This window comes from Hyperolius riggenbachi, chromosome 3, assembly GCF_040937935.1.
Source record: "Hyperolius riggenbachi isolate aHypRig1 chromosome 3, aHypRig1.pri, whole genome shotgun sequence".
NCBI lineage: Eukaryota > Metazoa > Chordata > Amphibia > Anura > Hyperoliidae > Hyperolius > Hyperolius riggenbachi.
In genome coordinates, this window is record NC_090648.1 from 177,693,652 (window position 1) to 177,715,604 (window position 21,953).

At 44.5% G+C, this 21,953-nt stretch overlaps 1 protein-coding gene across 3 annotated transcripts in view; it reads right to left on the reverse strand.

Moving 5' to 3' along the window:
* Positions 1 to 400: 400 nt before the first annotated feature.
* The window catches only part of ADAMTSL3 (ADAMTS like 3), a 697,881-nt gene continuing 676,328 nt past the window's right edge, over positions 401 to 21,953 (reverse strand). For 2 of the 3 annotated variants that reach the window (XM_068275326.1, XM_068275328.1), the window contains 3 exons: positions 17,956 to 18,065; positions 7,415 to 7,629; positions 401 to 7,075 (listed from right to left, as the gene is read on the reverse strand). In XM_068275326.1, coding sequence (XP_068131427.1) covers positions 6,966 to 7,075; positions 7,415 to 7,629; positions 17,956 to 18,065 — 435 coding nt within the window. In that variant the 3' untranslated portion in view covers positions 401 to 6,965. The other variant, XM_068275327.1, reaches the window with a different exon arrangement.

Genomic DNA, 21,953 nt, shown 5'->3' on the forward strand with positions numbered 1-21,953 from the left:
TTGAACTTACCTGGGGCTTCTAACGGTCCCCCACAGACATCCTGTGTTGGCGCAGCCACTCACCGATGCTCCGGCCCCGCCTCCGGTTCACTTCTGGAATTTCAGACTTTAAAGTCTGAAAACCACTGCGCCTGCGTTGCCGTGTCCTCGATCCCGCTGATGTCATCAAGAGCGCACAGCGCAGGCCCAGTATGGTCTGTGTCTGCGCAGTACACTCCTGGTGACATCAGCGGGAGCGAGGACACGGGCGTGCAGGCGCAGTGGTTTTCTGACTTTAAAGTCAGAAATTCCAGAAGTGAACTGGAGGCGGGGCCGGAGCATCGGTGAGTGGCTGCGCCAACACAGGATGTCTGCGGGGGACCATTAGAAGCCCCGGGTAAGTTCAGTTCATTTTCCCCCGACCCCCCTACAGTATCCCTTTAAGTTTACCGGCCAAAAGTGTTCGGCAATTTTCTGAAGCTCACAGCAGCTGATAACTTGCTCTCCCAATGCTGTCTCTGTGCGGTAGATTTGACAGACAGCCTTTGGGGAGAGCCAGGCAGCTAATAGGGAGAGTCACATAGCCCTGCTTCTCATGCTGATTTGAAGGGAAGGGTAATCGGGTGGGACTTTCAGTGTAGCAAAGCAGAGGGGAACATTTTTAAAAGGCATCCCTGCATCCCTTTAGATGTGCTTAATTGTATTGTAGCATACAGAAGAGCTCCCTCTGGTGGCTGCAGCACATCTAAAGCGATAACAGGGTTGCACTGTAGGGAAAACATCTGAGTCCCGCACACAGCTCCCCTGCCTGCCTGCTGACCTGCTACATGCTGGTAAGTCACGCTTACCAAGCAGGGGCATGTTTGTTCGGTAAATTACCAAACTTCTGCCTCATGAGGGAAAATGTTAGTGAATTTGGAAAAAAAAGTGTAAAATACCAGATGAGGTATTTTATGAAAGACAATTATTTTGCCGACCTGCCCATTGTAAATAGAGCCATTAACGTGATTTTCAGGATCAAAATCATTGTATTGGGAACTACCAATGCTAGTTTTTTTCTATTAAACTCTGCAACTACAGTATTGTTGCAAAAGTGGTTTGAATATCAAATGAACATTTTGGTCACTGAGCAGCACTTGGCTGGGAATTTGGCTGCAAAGGGATGTCCACTTTTTGTGTTGCACTTTTCAAACTTCTGGTCATTGTCAGGATGGAAACATATAACTTATAACTAGACCAAGGCAGGATGTGGCCCCCAGGCCTCACTCACTTGCCCAGACTATTTTTTCGTGTCAGGCCCCCTCCACTGGCAGGCTCCCGCCCCCCAAAGCCAGGACATTGATGCTCTGCCCCTTTCAGCTGAAATATCTGGTGCTAGACACACCCCTGCCCATTAAATTGGACATTTTGAGCATTGCAGTATTCCAGTTGTATGCCTCTGCCTTATTAATTAGTAAAAGATAAGATGCTATTTCCATGAATGGCAGAGGACAAAGATGAACATCCTGGACTGATAAACAGACCGACAAATGAGAAAAGCCAAACCATAGTCAGCTGTAAAATGTCACTGGTAGGCTGGATAAACAGCAAGGAGTATGCCTATTCAAAGCCTGTTTATGACTAAGAGCCCTTTCACATATTTAGGCTTGATGATAAATATATCCAATCAATTCTTATGTGACTAGTTCCTTTCTATGTGAATTAAACTGAGCACACTGCCACATAAGTGCATCATAAACTGTACACACATGTGCAATTGCAAAGTTGTGAATGGGTCCTATATATCCATTTATTATGTCTTAGTTATTCATTATTATTTGTTTCCTACATGACTACAGACAGAATGCCTTTGCTGCCTACCAGATATTACAATCACTGCCACTGACAATCTTAATTCCACTCTTCTCACATATCTGAAAATATTTTTTACATTGGCATCTACTGGAGCAGATTACAAATGTTAAAATATTCAAAGCTTTAGTTAAGGATTGTATCTATAGAATTAAACTGTCTACATGATTCTCAAATAAGGAGCTACTGCATTGTCTGCATCATGTCGTTTAGATGCTTCAAACATTTGTACATGGATCATGGGATAGCTAGGTACTTATTATGCTTCAATTCACAATGCATTACCGCATGTGGCAATGTAGAAAACAGCTGATTTTACCAAATATTTAGTAAAATTCACTAAGGCTGTTACCGCATGGCAAGTTGAAATTTCTGACCAGTGTGGTAAATTACTGACTTGTGGGGTAAATACCTCAACAAATGTCAGTAAATGTCAATTCAGAAAAAATTCAGCATGCAGTAAAGCTCAGATATTTACCTCTAGCTATGATCTGTCATAAATGAGCAAATAGCATGTGATAGCATTGACAGACAGCAGAAAGCAGAGAGCCAATAGGAAGAGCCTCCCTTTCCTGCTTCTCACCCCATTTGATCCGATGCACTTGCAGGCGGGACATGACAGTAGCAGAGAAGAAGGAAACATTCAAAGAGGCTTTTCTGCACCACTTTAGATGTGCAGATCTATAAAATGATACACAGAAGAGAGACCTCTAGTGGCCTGCAAGCCTATCTAAAGTGATGCAGGAAGCCTTTTCCTCTCTAACAAGCTGTCACAGGAACAGCTGATGCAGTCCAGTCCACACAGCCTGCTGCAGAAAACTTCTCCAATGGTGAGACTTCTAAACACCGAACATGGCTTTGTGAATTGAAGCAACATTTTTCAGTAAATTGACGAACTTCTACCACACCTGTGGAAATCTTTGTGAATACTGAATGTGGTATTTTACAACCTTATTTTTTTTTTTATTGAACAGCCCTTTGTGAATTGTAGCCATAGAAGAGCCAAAGCTCATTTCTCTATTGGGTATATGTTGATTTGTCAGAAACGTGCCTTTATCATGTAAGTAGGACACCTCCAGACCTATAATGCAAAGTGTAGTAACTCAAAGGAATAAACCACATCTATTTTTTTCCCACTAAAGTTTAACTTTGTTTCCTATGGGTCAATGCATGTTGTAATACCTTATTCTATAAGCCTGTATGCTGTTCAGTGATCCGTGCTTCTATGTGTTATTGAACCAGCTGACACAATTAATACTGATGATAAATTTACACTCACATTATACAACACACACACTCTCACACACACACACAATATATGCTCACCACAGCAGGTACTAATGCTGTAGCGCTAGACTTAATGTAATGAGAATACATCGACTATTGTGAATTACTGTACTCTGCTATACAGGTAGTAAAAGATGGGAGACAGGGATGTATAACCGCCCTGCCAAAGTAAATACTCATATGTTTAAAAAGCTTGGCAAAATATTTGCCAGTTTTAAAATGTGCAGAATCAGGCATGGTTTAATGCCTACTTATAACGGCAGGAACTTTGCATTCAAGACTTAGATCTTGTGTATATGAGCATCCATCTACTCCCAATTTAGTTGAATTTAACTGTCATTGAGAATGCATTAAAAATGCAAACTTTTGGAACAATTAATTTCTGCTGGTGTTGTAGTGCAGAGTTCCCCAACCCTGTCCTCAAGGCCCACCAACAGTGCTTGTTTTGTAGAAATCCACAAGGGTAGTTAATCAGCTCTGCTGAGACACTAATTACCTCACCTGTGCATGTTTGTGGTTTTCTGCAAAACATGTACTGTTGGTGGGTCTTGAGGACAGGGCTGGGGAACTCTGTAATGAACAGCTGCATTTCTGATGTTTGATCTTTACTGTGATGTGCTGTTTATGTATGGCTTGATTCACAGTAGCATTTGAACATGCCAGAAAGGTAAGCTGTATCATTGTTGCCGCATGGTGGAACCCATTGTTTAGTGTAGTGGTAGAGCAGTATTCGTTTTTCATGGTATTTTCCCACAGGGTGCCTATACCATGGCCACAGAGGAGGATCATGCACCAGGCAACATAGGCAGGTGCCTGGGGCCTAGTGGGTGTCAAGGGGCCCACCTGCCATCTTCTGACCTCTCTTCACTTCAGCTTACTAAAAGGAGCACAAGGGCTCCCCAAATCTACTACCTTGCCTGGGGCCCCATAACATCTTAATCCATCTCTGCATGGGCAACAGACATTGCAAGTCGTTTTTGATGATTAAAGTCCAACATTAGTGTGAGCGCGGTCATTGAAGATCGTGACTGCATTTTAGCTGATGTTTCCCTGTTGCTTATCCAGTGATGGGAAGGTCAGGGAAACTGTGGTGTCTATCACTAGTGTGATCCTAGCTATATGCAACTCCATATGATTGTCAATAATCCACAGTATACTTTACATCACAACTGCCATACAGTGCACTTGCTCAAACTGCATTATATTACCCCTTCCAGCGCTCATTTACACAAGCTCTTAAAATACACACAATGACAAAAAGAATTGAAAATGTATAGTTAAAACATAAAATGCTAAATTAGAACACATAGGGGTAGATTCATTATAGATGACGCGCTTCAGCAGCATGCGTTAGCAGTGTAGAGTGCGCTCTTAAGCTACGCCTGCTCCTTTTAAGTGTCACGCGATGTGATGTAGCGTGACCGCGATACTTTACCAGCATGGCTGGTACTACGTTAATTAATGTAGTAGTGGCCACGCTAGTAAAGTATCGCAGTCAAACAAAATCACATCAACTTCAAAGGAGCATGCGTAGCTGAAGAGTGCGCGCTACGCTGCGCTTGCTGGTTTAAGCAATGGTGCTTGAGCACGTTATCTATAATAAATCTACCCCATAGGCCCATATGCAATTCACTTTTCACCTCGGTGATATTTTCACAACTTGTCATAAAATTATTTTGAAACCACCAGCCAGGGCCGGTTCAAGTAACAATTGGGCCCTAGGGCAAAATTAGCCTAGGGGCCCCCCAACAGACACCCCCGCCCAAAAAGCATCATTAGAGGCCCTTTGTTGCAGCCAAATATCCCTCCTGGGCCCCTGAGCTGGCTACTGACCCTCCCCCAATCACCTCTCAACTTAACAGACTCTGCAGAGTCCCTGGGGAGCAACAGTTAAGATGGGGGAGGGACATTTTGGGGGCCCCTACAGGCTCTGGGTCCCTGGGGCAATTTCCCATTTTTTCCTATGGTAGCTCCGGCCCTGCCACCAGCAAGCAAGAAAATGCTCAAAATCATTTTGATAATACTTTTTTTTTACCAGTTTCTTGGTACTTTTTTTCAATTGTAAAATGCTTGAAAGTTAATTTAAAGAGAATATGAAAATGACCTCCTAGGAGATAACTCAGGAGAAACAGTGAATTGCATATGGGCCATAGATCCTTATGACATCGCCATATTTACTATGCTGACATCTGCAGAAACTACTAGTCACACAGCCTACAGCCAGAATTGAGATCTCTACACATATCCAACCTTCATGTTTCACACAGTCTTCATATCTGATTTTTCAGCTGACGACATCCTAACTCTCTATAAAAGATGCACTATAACAAGTTTTGGAAATAATTCTATCCATCAAATGAACTTTGATGTTGCGTCAGTTAATATCTCCCTTCTTTTGTTTTATAACTCTATTCAATGGAAATCCCCATCCTGTTTGAAAATAATCAGGGATAATGGATTATCTATTAAGCAAAGCGACAGCTAACATCAACTTTGCATTTTATGTACCACACTTGTATCCTATACCACAGGCAGAAGCCTGGAATTATTGTGTAACGTTCACTGTGTCTAAACGGTACAGCTTATGTGAACAGACCATTCAAATAAAAATGGCAACGTGGGGCAATTTTTTTCCAACACACAATGAGCTTCCTGTCCAGCAATCCCATATAAACTTTCTAAAGCGGACCTAAACCCAGGACTTCCTCACTGCACTAAACGACAAGCAACCACATAATAACCTTTATAGAAAAACATTCCTTTGCTACAGCTGCTACAAATCCTGAAATAAATCCGCACTGTTTCTACTTTCTGCTTTCATGGAAGCAGACATATTGTTAACATCCTGTGCTTTCAAATGAGCTTATCTGCCGTGGCAGTCAGGTGACACAGCTAAGGGATCAAATTACAACTTGTGATTAGTCACAGATGAGGGGGAATTAGACAGGCTAAACTCTCTAATACCTGTACATACAGGATGCCTTTCTCTATGTTTTCCTTCTGTCCTATGCAAGAGTTCAGGTCCACTTTAATCCAAAATACTCACAGCTGATGCCTTTGCCACTGGATATTAAAAAGCCTTTGATTCGATGTAATGGAAATATTTTTTTCTTTTTCTAAAATGCAAGATTTTGCATAATTTCATCACGGGAGTTCTGGCTTTTTACCAGCAGTTGTAGGCATATAACTGTGTGCATATAATAGGGCGCCAGATATAAACAATGTTAAAGTTAACATTTAGTAAAATGATAAACATAAACTATTGTTTATAATACTGATATTCTACTATTATAATGAGGACCAGTAAAATTGAGCTCCTAAGAGATGCTGTGGTATATGAGTTTACATATAGCCTATCTAAATGGCACATCACGGCACAGTTCAGACAGAGATGACAGCTCAAATTACAGTGACTCATTACTTCCAGATAAGGGAGAATTACACAGGCTGCTATCTCTAAATGTAAACAGGGTGGGTCCTCTTTAACTGTTACTGTTCAGCCTCTTTTAGCCTAACTGGCTAGCAGCAAAGACTGCACTGCAAAGTGACAGTAATGATGAATAACTAACATCCTGATCACATGTGCAGACTTACATAAATAGATGTGAATGTTATTTGCATTGTCCTTCACATAAAGTAACTTCCTTCCACTTACTGGAACTTTTTCACGGAATTATAAGCTCCAAACCAGTTTCATTCACATATTTGTTTTGGCCAGCGTCAGGGGTGTTCCATTGAATAGACTTTAATTTCTAAATATTAAACCTAAATGTACAAACTTTATACATGTTTGTGAGGATCCTTCTCATCTCTTCAGTTTACCGCTGAGCATGGTTTTTCAGGAGAAGTTATGCTCCTTTACACGATTCACAACATCTCTGTTTGTAGAGTTCTAATAAGCACAGCTTAAGCTGATTTACAAATGTACAGTAGTGTGTTGTATCCTTGCATTCTCCTTCTGTAAAATAAAAGATCTAATTAAAAACACAACGGTGGAAAGTCAATACACAGCAAGCTTTAGAACATAATACCATGATAAAGTGCTGCTGGTACTTACAGTAAAAGCAGCCATTTTGTAAGGACAGGAAATCACCGCCACATCATGTGACTAGGCAGTTTACAGGTTGTGTGGCAGATCTGCAGACAAAAGGACTGCTTCTGCTATTTGTATGTGAACGGTACACTTTAAATGCCTTCTTACAAGTTGTGCTCTCTATTGGCAATTATACACATCTGTTAGGGAGATTTTACTTTTAATACCATTGTCAATGATTGTAATAGCCAAATATTTGCATACTTCCACAGGATGTAATATTGCAGCGCTGCCAAGTCATGGGCCTCCGTTTCCACACACAGTATTGATCAGCCAAGACTTTGCCGTTCTTCCTATGTACACAGTCTACTTTCCGAGACTGAAAACCATTTCCACATGCTGCAGTGCATGGTCTCCAGGGGCCTGTCCTCCAGTACACATCGCACATCTCTGAAGAACAGTTCCTTCTGGAAGCCAGCCTAGGGAGAAAGCACACCACAGAACATTTCCCCTTAGCTTTCCAGCTTCCAAAACAGCACATACACAGCAGCAAACTGTGAATGCAAAGTACTTCATGACCACAATATAGCCAGTTTCTGCAGGACTGATGAGACGGTTACCTCTGCTTTTCTATTACAGCTAGCAAATATGTGCCCACAAGGCACAGCACAAGTCACAAGTGAGTGCCCATGGGTCACAGCACAAGTCATACTGGCAGAATGGATGGGGTCTGCAGACAATGTGGATTAGTAAGCAAGGGTGGACACGCTGGTAAAAAAGGTGAGCAATGGTGAGTTCATTATTGGTAAGGATCAGAGAGAGGTGAACAAAAGGGTTGTTGTTGTAATGAGTTAGTAGGTTAGATGAGGGGGGCACAGTGGAGGAGGATTCAATTTGTTGGAAGGTTAGATTTTCTGTAAATTGATGAGTTAAAAGAAGTGACATGAGAGGTGAAAGGGCATGTAGAAAGGTAAGGGTCAGGATCATAAGGGTGGAGGGGTAGATAGGGGATAGGTAAGGGTCAGAAGAGGTGACATGCTTAGGGGAAAAATAGATAATGGGTATTGTCACAAGTGGAGATATAGAGAATAGAAAGAAACATGTAAGGTGGGAGGGTGAGAGTCAGGAGAGGTGAACACTACAGGGCTTAAAAGATGATGATGCTGGTATCAATTACAGCTTAGACTACAACTAACCCCTTCGATTAGCCCTTTACTTCCTCTCTTTGTAATTTGATCTCAGCTGAGTCAGCTGGCTGCCACAGCAGAGCAGCTAATTGGTAAACACAGGCTGTTAACCCTATGTCTGCTTCCATGAAATCAGAAGTAGACATACTGCAGACTTATTGCAGGATTTGTATTATCTGTAACAAAGAAATGTTTTGCTTTAAAGGTTAGTTTGTTGTTGCTTATCTTTTAGAGCAGAGAGGAAGTTCTGAGTTCAGGTTCACTTTAAAGTGAACCCAAGGTGAGAGTGATATGGAGGCTGCCATATTTGTTTACTTTTACACAATACCATTTGCCTAGCAGACCTGCTGATCTATTTGGCTGCAGAAACAAGCATGCAGCTAATCTTGTCAGTTCTGACAATAATGTCAGAAACACCTGATCTGCATATGCTTGTTCAGGGTCTATGGCTGAATGTATTAGAGGCAGAGGATCAGCAGGACAGTCAGGCAACTGGTATTGCTTAAAACCACCTTAGCGGTATGGACAAGCTCAGCTCGTCCATTACCGCCAGAGGGTGCCGCTCAGGCCCTGCCTGGCCGATTTAGACCAAATAAAAAGCAGCACACGCAGCCGGCACTTTGCCAGCCGCGTGTGCTACCTGATCGCCGCCGCTCTGCGGCGATCTGCCGCGTGCAGCGGCGAAAGAGGGTCCCCCCAGCCGCCCGAGCCCAGCGTAGCCGGAACAAACAGTTCCGGCCAGCGCTAAGGGCTGGATCGGAGGCGGCTGACGTCCATGACGTCACTCTGCTCGTCGCTATGGCGACGAGGTAAGCAAAACGAGGAAGGCCGCTCATTGCGGCCTTCCTTGTTAATTCTGATCGCCGAAGGCGATCGGAGTTACGCTTCCGGAGCGCCCTCTAGTGGGCTTTCATGCAGCCAACTTTCAGTTGGCTGCATGGAATATTTTTTTTTTAATAAAAAAAAAAACCCTCCCGCAGCCGCCCTGGCGATCTTAATAGAACGCCAGGGTGGTTAAAAGGAAATAAATATGGCAGCCTCCATATACCTCTCACCTAAGGTTAGCTTTAAGGGCTTACTCAATTCCTGTCATTCCATATACAGTAGGCAGAAAGGTCTCTGACTGAGCTCCTCTATTCATCTCCTGAGAAACCGAATCACCAGCTATCACTAGCCTATGCTTTGTTGAGAGACAGCACTTACAGAGGTCTACTCCTTTATATGAGATCCTGGGAATCTGCCATTAATAGACAACTCTCCTCTGAGGATACTTTCAGGGCCGGTTTTAGCAACAATGGGGCCCCAGGGCAAAATAAACCTGGGGGGGGGGCCCCCAACAGATACCCTGGAACAAAAATCGGCATTGAGGGATCTTTTTTGCAGCTGGTATAGTCAGGGTGTGAAGCCCCAATCGGTCGGAGCTCCACATTCTGGCTATCACAGCCTGCATGGGGACAAGGGGTTAAAAAGTTTCAGGAGGGGGGGACCCCACATAATTTTTGTAAAAAAATTTCCCACACTTTAAATATATAAAAAAAATTGGGAAAATAGGAAAAAATGCCAGGGATCTTCATACAGCCATATTGCGGGCTGCGGCTGTATAGCGATCCCTGGCCAAAGCGCTGCGGCTGCGGAGGGGTTTCCAGGAGGTCCATACGTACTGCTTATGGACCCCCTGGAAACCCCGTATTCATTGCTCTTTCTTTTGATACATGTAAAATTACACTATTGATTTTCTCAAAAACTATAAGGTCTTTTTGAAAAATAGTTTTTTTCCTCTTATTCCCAATGATCTTTTTAACATATCCTGCAAATTTAGGGTTTCTAGCATTTAAAGTGGATTTGCTATTAACTGTTAAAGTCGGCGGGTTTTTAAATGTGTATTTTGTTTTCCTTTGAAACTTTAAAATCGATTTTCTCAAAAACTATAAGGTCTTTCTAAAAAAAAAAAAAATGTTTCCTCTTGTAACCACTGGGGGCCCCTACAGGCTCTGGGGTCCTGGGGCAATTGCCTCATTTGCCTCTATGGTAGCGCTTGCCGTGGATACTTTAACCAGAAGCAACCATCTTTAAGAGAGGAACTTCAGGATCCTGATCCTTTGGTATAGGTTTCCTTCCACCTACAGCATATATTTCCAAACACCTCAGATCTATGTTGGTGGTGCTTGCAGGATGTTGGCACTTCCCTTCATATATGGTGGCAGTACTCTCGGATCCATGTATTTTAGGATAAGGTCTTTTTAGCCTTCAGATTTATGATTCTTTCCAAAATTGTTAACTCTTCTGAAATACCCTTATTATCCCTGGTTCCTGGCTTCTTGGCTAAAGCTAATGCCTAGTACACACGATGAGATTTTTCTGGCAGATTTCCTGCCAGATTGATGATTTCCAACATGTCCGATCCAATTTCTGATAGATTTTTCATAGAACTGAACGGAAAATCAATCCGAAAATCAATCGGAAATCAGATCGGAAATCAGATCGGACATGTTGGAAATAATCGATCTGGCAGGAAATCTGCCAGAAAAATCTCATCTTGCGTACCTAGCATAAGAAGAGCATTTTTAAACACTGCTGCCAGAACCACTGTGGCCAGATACTGGAAGTCCCCATAAGAATGGATGAATTTATGGCTACTGATAAAGATACTGTGGAATCTTATATCATAATGTGGTCTCGCTGGATAGATTACCATGATACCTCATATTTTCTGAACATGTTTTAGTGTGTTGAGTAGTGTTGGGCGAACATCTAGATGTTCGGGTTCGGGCCGAACAGGCCGAACATGGCCGCGATGTTCGGGTGTTCGACCCGAACTCCGAACATAATGGAAGTCAATGGGGACCCGAACTTTTGTGCTTTGTAAAGCCTCCTTACATGCTACATACCCCAAATTTACAGGGTATGTGCACCTTGGGAGTGGGTACAAGAGGGAAAAAAATTTAGCAAAAAGAGCTTATAGTTTTTGAGAAAATTGATTGTAAAGTTTCAAAGGAAAAATTGTCTTTTAAATGCTGAAAATGTCATGTTTCTTTGCACAGGTAACATGGTTTTTACCGCCAGGCAGTCATAAATGTAATAAAGAGAAGAGGTTCCATAAACAGGGACCGGTAACGCTAACCCAGCAGCAGCAGCAGCACACGTGATGGAACAGGAGGAGGCGCAGGAGGAGAAGGCCACGCTTTTTGAGACACAACAACCCAGGCCTTGCATGAGGACAAGAAGCGTGCGGATAGCATGCTTTTTACCGCCATGCAGTCATAAATGTAATAAAGATAAGAGGTTCAATAAACAGGGACCGGTAACGCTAACCCAGCAGCAGCAGCAGCACACGTGATGGAACAGGAGGAGGCGCAGGAGGAGAAGGCCACGCTTTTTGAGACACAACAACCCAGGCCTTGCATGAGGACAAGAAGCGTGCGGATATAGCAGCAATGCTTTTTGCCGCCATGCAGTCATAAATGTAATAAAGAGAAGAGGCTCAATAAACAGGGACCGGTAACGCTAACCCAGCAGCAGCAGCAGCACAGAGCACACGTGACGGAACAGGAGGAGGCGCAGGAGGAGAAGGCCACGCTTTGAGACACAACAACCCAGGCCTTGCATGAGGACAAGAAGCGTGCAGATAGCATGCTTTTTACCGCCATGCAGTCATAAATGTAATAAAGATAAGAGGTTCAATAAACAGGGACCGGTAACGCTAACCCAGCAGCAGCAGCAGCAGCACAGAGCACACATGATGGAACAGGAGGAGGCGCAGGAGGAGAAGGCTACGCTTTGAGACACAACAACCCAGGCCTTGCATGAGGACAAGAAGCGTGCGGATATAGCAATGCTTTTTGCCGCCATGCAGTCATAAATGTAATACAGATGAGAGGTTCAATAAACAGGGACCGGTAACGCTAACCCAGCAGCAGCAGCAGCACAGAGCACACGTGATGGAACAGGAGGAGGCGCAGGAGGAGAAGGCCACGCTTTTTGAGACGCAACCCAGGCCTTGCATGAGGACAAAAAGCGTGCGGATATAGCAATGCTTTTTGCCGCCATGCAGTCATAAATGTAATACAGATGAGAGGTTCAATAAACAGGGACCGGTAACGCTAACCCAGCAGCAGCAGCAGCACAGAGCACACGTGATGGAACAGGAGGAGGCGCAGGAGGAGAAGGCCACGCTTTTTGAGACGCAACCCAGGCCTTGCATGAGGACAAAAAGCGTGCGGATATAGCAATGCTTTTTGCCGCCATGCAGTCATAAATGTAATACAGATGAGAGGTTCCATAAACAGGGACCGGAAACGCTAACCCAGCAGCAGCAGCACACGTGATGGAACAGGAGCAGGCGCAGGAGGAGAAGGCCATGCTTTTTGAGACACAACAACCCAGGCCTTGCATGAGGACAAAAAGCGTGCGGATATAGCAGCAATGCTTTTTGCCGCCATGCAGTCATAAATGTAATACAGATGAGAGGTTCAATAAACAGGGACCGGAAACGCTAAACCATCCCAGATGTTCATTGGTCATGTTACTTGGTTGGGGTCCTGGAGTGTTGCGTAGTCATTTCCAATCCAGGATTGATTCATTTTAATTTGAGTCAGACGGTCTGCATTTTCTGTGGAGAGGCGGATACGTGAACCTTGCAGGCAACGGCATTCTTCAAGCTTCGGGTTATTTTGCTGACCACGTGCTCATGCAACTCAGGCACTGCAGAGCGCGCAAAGTGGTAGCGGCTGGGAACCACGTAACGTGGGATGGCCACTGACATCATGCCCTTGAAGCTGTTTGTCTCCACCACTCGATATGGCAGCATTTCGCAGGCCAGAAGCTTGGCTATGCTGGCTCTTACTGCCACGGCCCGGGGGTCATTTGCTGGCAATTTCCTCTTGCGCTCAAACATCTCCGAGACAGACAACTGAACCGTAGGGCTGCACAACGAAGGGCTGTTGGTTGTTGTGTTTGATGAACACTGGGAGACCTCAAGAGCACTACTCCGGAAAGTGACAGTGTCAGCGTCATCTGATTTTTTGGAATGTTTTGAACCACGCAATGGCTGGGCTACTGCTGCTGCTGAGGCGGGTCTGGTGGTGAGTCTGGTGAACCCAAGGGAGGCAGTGTTGCTGGTGGTACCCTGTCCTGCCGCGTTTGCCCACAGAGTGGGATGTTTGGATAGCATGTGGCGGCTCATGCTGGTGGTGGAGAGGTTGTTAATACTTTTCCCCCTGCTCAGGCGGGTCTTGCACACCTTGCAAATCGCCATGGTAACATCCTCAGTGCAGTCTTCAAAGAAAGCCCAGAATTTGGAGCACCTGCCTTGCTGGCGATTTCTGTTTGCGCCTCTTTTGCCTCTCACTTGAACTTCCACGCTTGTGGTGCCTGAAATTGCGCGCCGCCTACCTTGTGGCACAAGGCGAACTCGTGCAGCAGTGGGTTCTTCAACAGACTCATCTGTGCTGCTGCTACGACGGCGATGTTCTCGTTCACAAACAAAATCTGGGTCTATGTCCACATTGTCCATACCCTCCTCTTCCATCTCCTCAAACTCGTCATATGTCATTGTGGGGGGCCGCCGCCGTGGAGTACAGCTCCCCAGCACAACCGTCAGGGGAAACACCTCTTCCCTTGCCCCTCCCTCTTTCACCGGATTTCTTCCTCATTTCACTTATCCTTACAGTACACGCTGACTGGCAGCAGTACAGTGGCAGTACAGAAATGCTATACAGTGGTGGGTGAGCGGTGTACCACTATTGCCAGCAGCGACACAGAGCACAATGCTATACAGTGGCGGGTGAGCGGTGTACTACTGTTCCCAGCAGACAAAGAGTGGCAGTAAACACAATGCTATATAGTGTGGCTGAGCCGTGTACACAGAGTGGCAGTAAACACAATGCTATATAGTCTGCTATATAGTCACCCCGAACGGGGTGATGTTCTGCAGCACCCGAACAGTGGCGAACACTGTTCGCCCAACACTACTGGGAACGCAGATTTTAGTACCTAAACACACGATACAACATGTTTTCCGGGGTCGGACTCTGAGGCACATACAGATGGTCCCGATCATCATCCTCATCATACAACTCTTCTCCTGAGTCTGACCCACCCACCACCTCTGCCACCCCAACATCCCCAGACACAGTCACAGACCCCTCATCGTCCTCAACATTAACTTGGGATGCTGGCCTGAGCCCGACCTCCTCCTCCACATCAGGCCCCATCATCCCCTCAATGGCAGCCCTCATTAATCGCTCTGGCGCCGGACCGATGGACACAACGTTCTCCTCCGGGGAGGGCTGCTGCTGACCACTGGCTGCTGGGGTGGATGTTATAGCTTGCGTGGGGCGTTGGCTGTTGCTGTTGTTGGGAGTGCTGCTCACAGCGGAGGTCTCTGAGGAACTCATGGTGAGCTCATATAGTGGTTGACGGTGAGTGGAGTATTACTGATCCCAGCAATATACACACTGACTGGCAGAGTACGCAATGCTATATAGTCTGGCTGAGCCGTGTACACAGAGTGGCAGTGAACAATGCTATATAGTCTGGCTGAGCGGTGTACACAGAGTGGCAGTACACACAATGCTATATAGTCTGGCTGAGCCATGTACACAGAGTGGCAGTAAACAATGGTATATAGTCTGGCTGAGCGGTGTACACAGAGTGTCAGTAAACAATGGTATATAGTCTGGCTGAGCGGTGTACACAGAGTGTCAGTAAACAATGGTATATAGTCTGGCTGAGCGGTGTACACAGAGTGTCAGTAAACAATGGTATATAGTCTGGCTGAGCGGTGTACACAGAGTGTCAGTAAACAATGGTATATAGTCTGGCTGAGCGGTGTACACAGAGTGTCAGTAAACAATGGTATATAGTCTGGCTGAGCGGTGTACACAGAGTGTCAGTAAACAATGGTATATAGTCTGGCTGAGCGGTGTACACCGAGTGTCAGTAAACAATGGTATATAGTCTGGCTGAGCGGTGTACACAGAGTGTCAGTAAACAATGGTATATAGTCTGGCTGAGCGGTGTACACAGAGTGTCAGTAAACAATGGTATATAGTCTGGCTGAGCGGTGTACACAGAGTGTCAGTAAACAATGGTATATAGTCTGGCTGAGCGGTGTACACAGAGTGTCAGTAAACAATGGTATATAGTCTGGCTGAGGGGTGTACACAGAGTGTCAGTAAACAATGGTATATAGTCTGGCTGAGCGGTGTACACAGAGTGGCAGTACACACAATGCTATATAGTCTGGCTGAGCGGTGTACACAGAGTGGCAGTACACACAATGCTATAGAGTCTGGCTGAGCGGTGTACACAGAGTGGCAGTACACACAATGCTATGTAGTCTGGCTGAGCGGTGTACACAGAGTGGCAGTAAACACAATGCTATATATAGCGTGGCTGAGCGAGGTGCACAGTGGCAGTACACACAATGCTATATAGTCAGGCTGAGCCGTGTACACAGAGTGGCAGTACACACAATGCTATATAGTGTGGCTGAGCGAGCGGTGTACTACTATTCCCAGCAGACACAGAACAGTAAACACAATGCTATATAGTGTGGGTGAGCGAGCGGTGTACCACTATTCCCAGCAGACACAGAACAGTAAACAGAATGCTATATAGTGTGGCTGAACGAGCGGTGTACCACTATTCCCAGCAGACACAGAACAGTAAACAGAATGCTATATAGTGTGGCTGAGCGAGCGGTGTACCACTATTCCCAGCAGACACAGAACAGTGAACAGAATGCTATATAGTGTGGCTGAGCGAGCGGTGTACTACTATTCCCAGCAGACACAGAACAGTAAACAGAATGCTATATAGTGTGGCTGAGCGAGGTACACAGAGTGGCAGTAAACAGAATGCTATATAGTGTGGCTGAGCGAGCGGTGTACTACTGTTCCCAGCAGCGACACACAATGACTGGGGGGGACCCTGGCTAGCGTGGCTGGAGAGCGAACTACCCTGCCTGCCTACCCAAAGCTAAACCCACAGAGAAATGGCGGAGATATGACGTGGTTCGGGTATTTATTTACCCGAACCACGTGACCGTTCGGCCAATCAGAGCGCGTTCGGGCCCGAACCACGTGACCCGTTCGGCCAATCACAGCGCTAGCCGAACGTTCGGGGAACGTTCGGCCATGCGCTCTTAGTTCGGCCATGTGGCCGAACGGTTTGGCCGAGCACCGTCAGGTGTTCGGCCGAACTCGAACATCACCCGAACAGGGTGATGTTCTGCAGAACCCGAACAGTGGCGAACACTGTTCGCCCATCACTAGTGTTGAGTTAGGAGTTTACACGTTTGCCTCAGTAATGGGGCCCTCTGTACTACTTTACAACATATAGTACGTCTCGATAATTTACCCTAGTCTGTTTTTCCTTTCCCCGTTTTTCCTTTCCCCCTTTTTCCTTTCCACCCTTTTTCCTCTACCTTCTGTGCTGTTCCTAAATGGCAGTTTTATGTATGACATAATTGTGGTTTTTGATCACTCTGTTATTATGTGTTCATCTTTTTGAGCATTTGTATCACTTTCTGTATTTTTAAATAGATATACATTTTCACCCTGCTCTCCTGTAGGACTTGAGTCAAGACTATGAGTAAGGACGTTTTAGTCCGAAACGTGTCAGCTGATTTTATGCTGTGCTCGTGATTCGTCAATAAAGCTTTTTGAACTTTTTCCATCCCTGAAGTGTGAGAACTTCATCTACATTACAATTTTGCAGCACCTTGGTCTCCAGCACCTTCAGCCAGGTAGAGAGAGGTAGAGCGGTGTATTTCTTTACTCTTGTCCTGTAGGACTTGACTTATGGTTTGTATCTACTGATTATTGAACACTACTGCTGATGCTGTTTGTTGAAATTTATATGTTACTTATGTAAAGATATAAAGATACATTTAACCAGAAGGCAAAGCAACATGTGACCGCATCTCTTCTGTGACACAGAAGAATTGAAAAACATGGAATGGCAGTTGGTAGTGGTCCCCTAGAGCAGAGTTCCCCAACCCTGTCCTCAAGGCCCACCAACAGTACATGTTTTGCAGAAAACCACAAACATGCACAGGTAAGGTAATTAGTGTTGCAGCAGAGCTGATTAACTGCCTCTGTGGATTTCCACAAAATGTGCACTGATGGTGGGCCTTGAGGAGAGGGTTGGGGAACACTGCCCTAGAGTAATCTTATATGTGCCCGCAATGTGTGTCTCTTGATGCTAGCAGATCCAATGTTACATAATGTCAGTGCATTAATGATTGACTGAAAACCCCACAGCTTTCCTCTGGTAGAGTTAGAAGCAAAATCAATTGTCTTTACAGATATCCCGCCTGCTCCACACAGATTATAAATTCTAGATGTTTGTGCTTCTTTCTTTATAACTCACTCTCACAGCTGTGATTGTGATACTGCATTCAATTTTCGGAGTATTTTCAAATGGTGAAAGCCATAAAGGCCTTCAGATGATCTTGGCAGAAAATCTTAACAGCTAAATGACAAGAAAAAAAAAACAATCTGCAGATTTTTGGATTTGTATGATTTTTCCACTATAAAACTGGCATGCCTGTAAGTATTACATCTGTAATATGTTACTGGCTCCTTAATGTGTTCTGTGGATGGATTCAAGTACCTCTTCCTTCTGTCACAGTAAGCGTCTGGCACAACGGTTCCATTCCGGTTCTGACACACGATGTGCCGATGCTGTAAGCCCGTTCCTTGTCCGGTGCAGCGATTAAAACACTGAAAGGAAAGACATTGTTCTCAGTGAATGGAGGATTATGTTCTCTCCCTCTTTCTAATTTTAGCTGGGCCATACCTATGTCTTACATCTGGATGAATATTTCGGAGGTAACATAAGACTTCCAATCCATTTCTGTGGTTTTGAAGCGCAACATTTTTTCCCTCACTTTCTACTGTCTTTTTGATTTTACAACATTTGAAGAAAAATGTAAAAAAACTGGGAGCTCAAATAAAAGTTACCAAAATTTTACAAACGCGTTCAGCAAGAGGACTTCTATCTTTTGCATTCAGTGCTTCTGACCCAGGAACACACAGCTACATTGCTGATTTCCTCAGTAGGGATAAAAAAGTGTGTGCACAAAGTATCTCAGGGTTTAAGGCCCCATGTGCACTGGCTGTATTGCATTGCTTCGCAGCTCGTCGCAAGGGAGATGCAAGTCTACAGCCATTTTCAAAATCAAAGCAAAGTCTGCAGTGCATTACCACAGGAACCATGCCTACCACACGGAACATGTAATGCAAGTCAATGGGTGACACAGGCAATGTGCATGACGGGAGTGCAGTGCCACGTGGCGTGCCTGTGTGGACCGACAGCGTGAATGCGCAGATGTACTGGGAATCCCAGTGACGTACTTCCTGCCCGGCAGGGAGTATGGCACTGGCCAGGGGGGTGTCGGTGCACCATGGCGCAGGGTCATATGAAGCCTCATTGCTGTGGTGCGACAAAGAAAATTGTAACATGCATTGCAAAAAATGTGTATAGTGTAAAATTTTGGGCATAGCTGAGCATTGTGCAACTGGGTCACAATACTGAAGGCACAGTAGAGCTGGGAGACAATACTAAGGGCACTTTAAATATGTGACACATTACTAGACGCCTGACCACAAATTAGGAGACATAAAGTTTGCCAACTTCAAATCTGGAAGGAAAAAGAGAAAACAAGTATACTTTTATGACATTTTTCAAAAGTCTGGATAATACATTAAAGTTTGATTCATTATGACCCATGAGACCTAGTTCCATCTGATTATTATTATAACTACAGTATAATCTCTGTCAGCCAATGGGTTTTTTCTTCTCTAACCCTACCTGTGTACATGGACTGTATTCTTCATGCTTCTCCAGCTAAAAACTATCCTGGCAGGCGTACCCATCTAACTGGCGTATGAATACTTGGATACACATACATGTTTATTATCAATCTCTTTTCACAGTTCCCACATTAATACAGTTTTCTGAGTTGTTAGTTCACCCAACTAAGAATTGATGGAGACTTTCCTGACTTTCTGAGGTACCATTGCTCCATCCTTCCTCTGATGTGATATTCTGACTATGAAGTAAAATCGGCAGCTGCTTTCCTGGTATTTGAGTATATACTTTTCTGGCGCAGTACAAAATCATTCTAGAACTTCATTACTATCAGTGCTGGTAATTCATATTCATGCTGTAATGTCTCGTAAGAGACAAGAGAGATGAACGAACATACAGGTATTGAGGAGAAAAGTACATTTTGACTGCTAACATGGGATGGAGGTGGTGGGGTGGGCATACTATATATCCATTACATTGGGTAAGAGGAACACACAATTACAGATGTAATAGTTAACAAGCAGGGCTAGTTTAAGCCACAATGGAGCCCCAGGAAAAAATTAACTTGGGGCCCACAGATTTCCCTCTCAACTTTACTGTGCTCTTAGGGCCTCTGCTAAGTTTTGTCAGCATAGCAACTCACGTGTCCTGGCGCACTATTCCGGTTTGTGATCTCTCATCTTCATCTATGCAGGTGCACCTCTTCATCTGTTGCATGTCATTGTGTAATGACGTGCAAAGAGTCTTGTAGAGGAACCAGCCAGCGGGGATGAAGACGGGGAGTACAGATGGAGCAGTGCAACGGGACAGGTGAGTTGGTATGTCGACAAAACTTTGCAGGGACCACGGGGAGCGCATGTCAAGGGGACCTGGAGGGCGACAGTGCTCAAGGACTCAATTTTACCCCCTTGCCTCTAATTTAGTGCTGGCCCTGTTGACAACTAATGATTGTACTACAAAGAAGGTTGTTGTCTATGACAGACAGCAGTGTCAATGAAGGGATTGTGTCTGAACTGCTTGTCATAGAAGAGCTATCTTGATAGGGGTTTTGCAGTACAGAAGTTATGGATGGCTAAAATTAAGATTATGATGGAGAAATTAATACCTTTGGAGATCAACAGGTTTTACTCTAGATAAAATATTAAATGCTTTTTATTTTATTTGGCAGAAAAACATAATTTTATTTGACTAATGAGTTTTGTGCAGACCCCTCTAAATTCATATGACTCTATGGAGCTTTCCAGGTGTTACTGCTTCTCTGGACACATCTGTGGTAATTCTGCTCTAAGCTCTGGCCTGTGTATTTTAATTATGCACAATCATCAAATGACACAAGGTGCATAAGTCGAGCCAAGCTTTCTTAGTCATCATGCCGGTCTTGCCAAGGGGGATTTAACACAGTTACTCATTGAAATTTGGGTTGATTCATTTCCCTTTAAAAATTATATCAGGATAAGTTTGTACAAAAGAACTTTTAAAGAGTACCATTCCCCATAAACATCCACTGTCATTGCAGAGTGCCTGAATATTGTCACATTCTGACATCAGTGATACTGGATTTGTTACTTTCTGCAAGTATCAGTGCAATGTATTAGTGAGATGTTTGGATTAAGTTAATACAGTCCAAGGCTTTAATGTACACAAATTATTTCAGATTTGAGTAAAACAGTTCAGGATCTAGTGAGCTTAAAACATGGTCCAAAAACATTTTTTTGGGTGCAGAGCCTGAGTATCTTTGTAGAACTTAGTTTTCTATTAAAAATGGAAAGAAATGTGACAAGCATTACATACGTGTGCAAATGTTTCCAGGGTCTAGAACACTTAAGGTAAGTTTTGATTTAAAGACAAGTATACCTGTCATTAAAGAGCTATGTGAGAGGCCCATAGCCGGCCTTTGACCTGAGCGACTGGAGCAGTCGCTCAGGGTGCTGGCTTCCAAGGCGCATATAGCTGGTGGCCTATATTGAGGGCACCTACACCCGATTTCCTATACTGGGAGCACCTATAGCTGGCTACCTTTACTGAGGGCACCAACACCTGGCTACCTATACTGGAGGCACCTACGCCTGGCTACCTATGAGGGGGATGGAGACTTTCAACTGACTTCCTATACTGGGGGCACCTATGCTTGGCAACCTATACTGAGGGCACCTATACATGAGATGCTATACTGGGGGCACCTATACCTGGCTACCTACCTATACTGAGTCTGAGGGAATTTTTTTGGGGGGGAGGGGGGCGCACAAGTTGTTGGTGCTGTGCTGTCATTCTAAATGAGGGGGGGGGGGGGCGGCTAACTGTCCCACTGATTTTTTTTTTATTAATATTCCTGAAAGGTTCTAGCCTTCATTTTAAGTGTATTCAGGATAATGCACTCTTTCCATCCATTCATGGTTATTGATAGTATTTTTTCTATCATACATATGTGATGTCACGGAGATCTGAGCATTTGGGCATGATGTGTCACAATGTCAAAAAGGTTGGGAACCACTGTCCTAGGAGGTACCTCAGGAGAAAAGGTGGATTGCATATGGGCCTGTGTGTGTGTGCGCGCATGCGGTAAAAGGATGAAGGGGGAGGGCACAAAAATTAGGTTTTGCTCAGGGCGCCGTGAAACCTAAGGCCGGCCCTGCTCAGAGGCCCAATTATACACCCTCAAAATAAAATGAATGTCCTGCTTGTAAAGCAAATACTCTGGAACAAGCAGGCAAATCAAGGAATCAGAACCCTTGATCTGAATACTTGGTGAGGGTGCCCTGCCTTCTTCTGTTTTCCCACTAGATGTCACTAGTTACAAT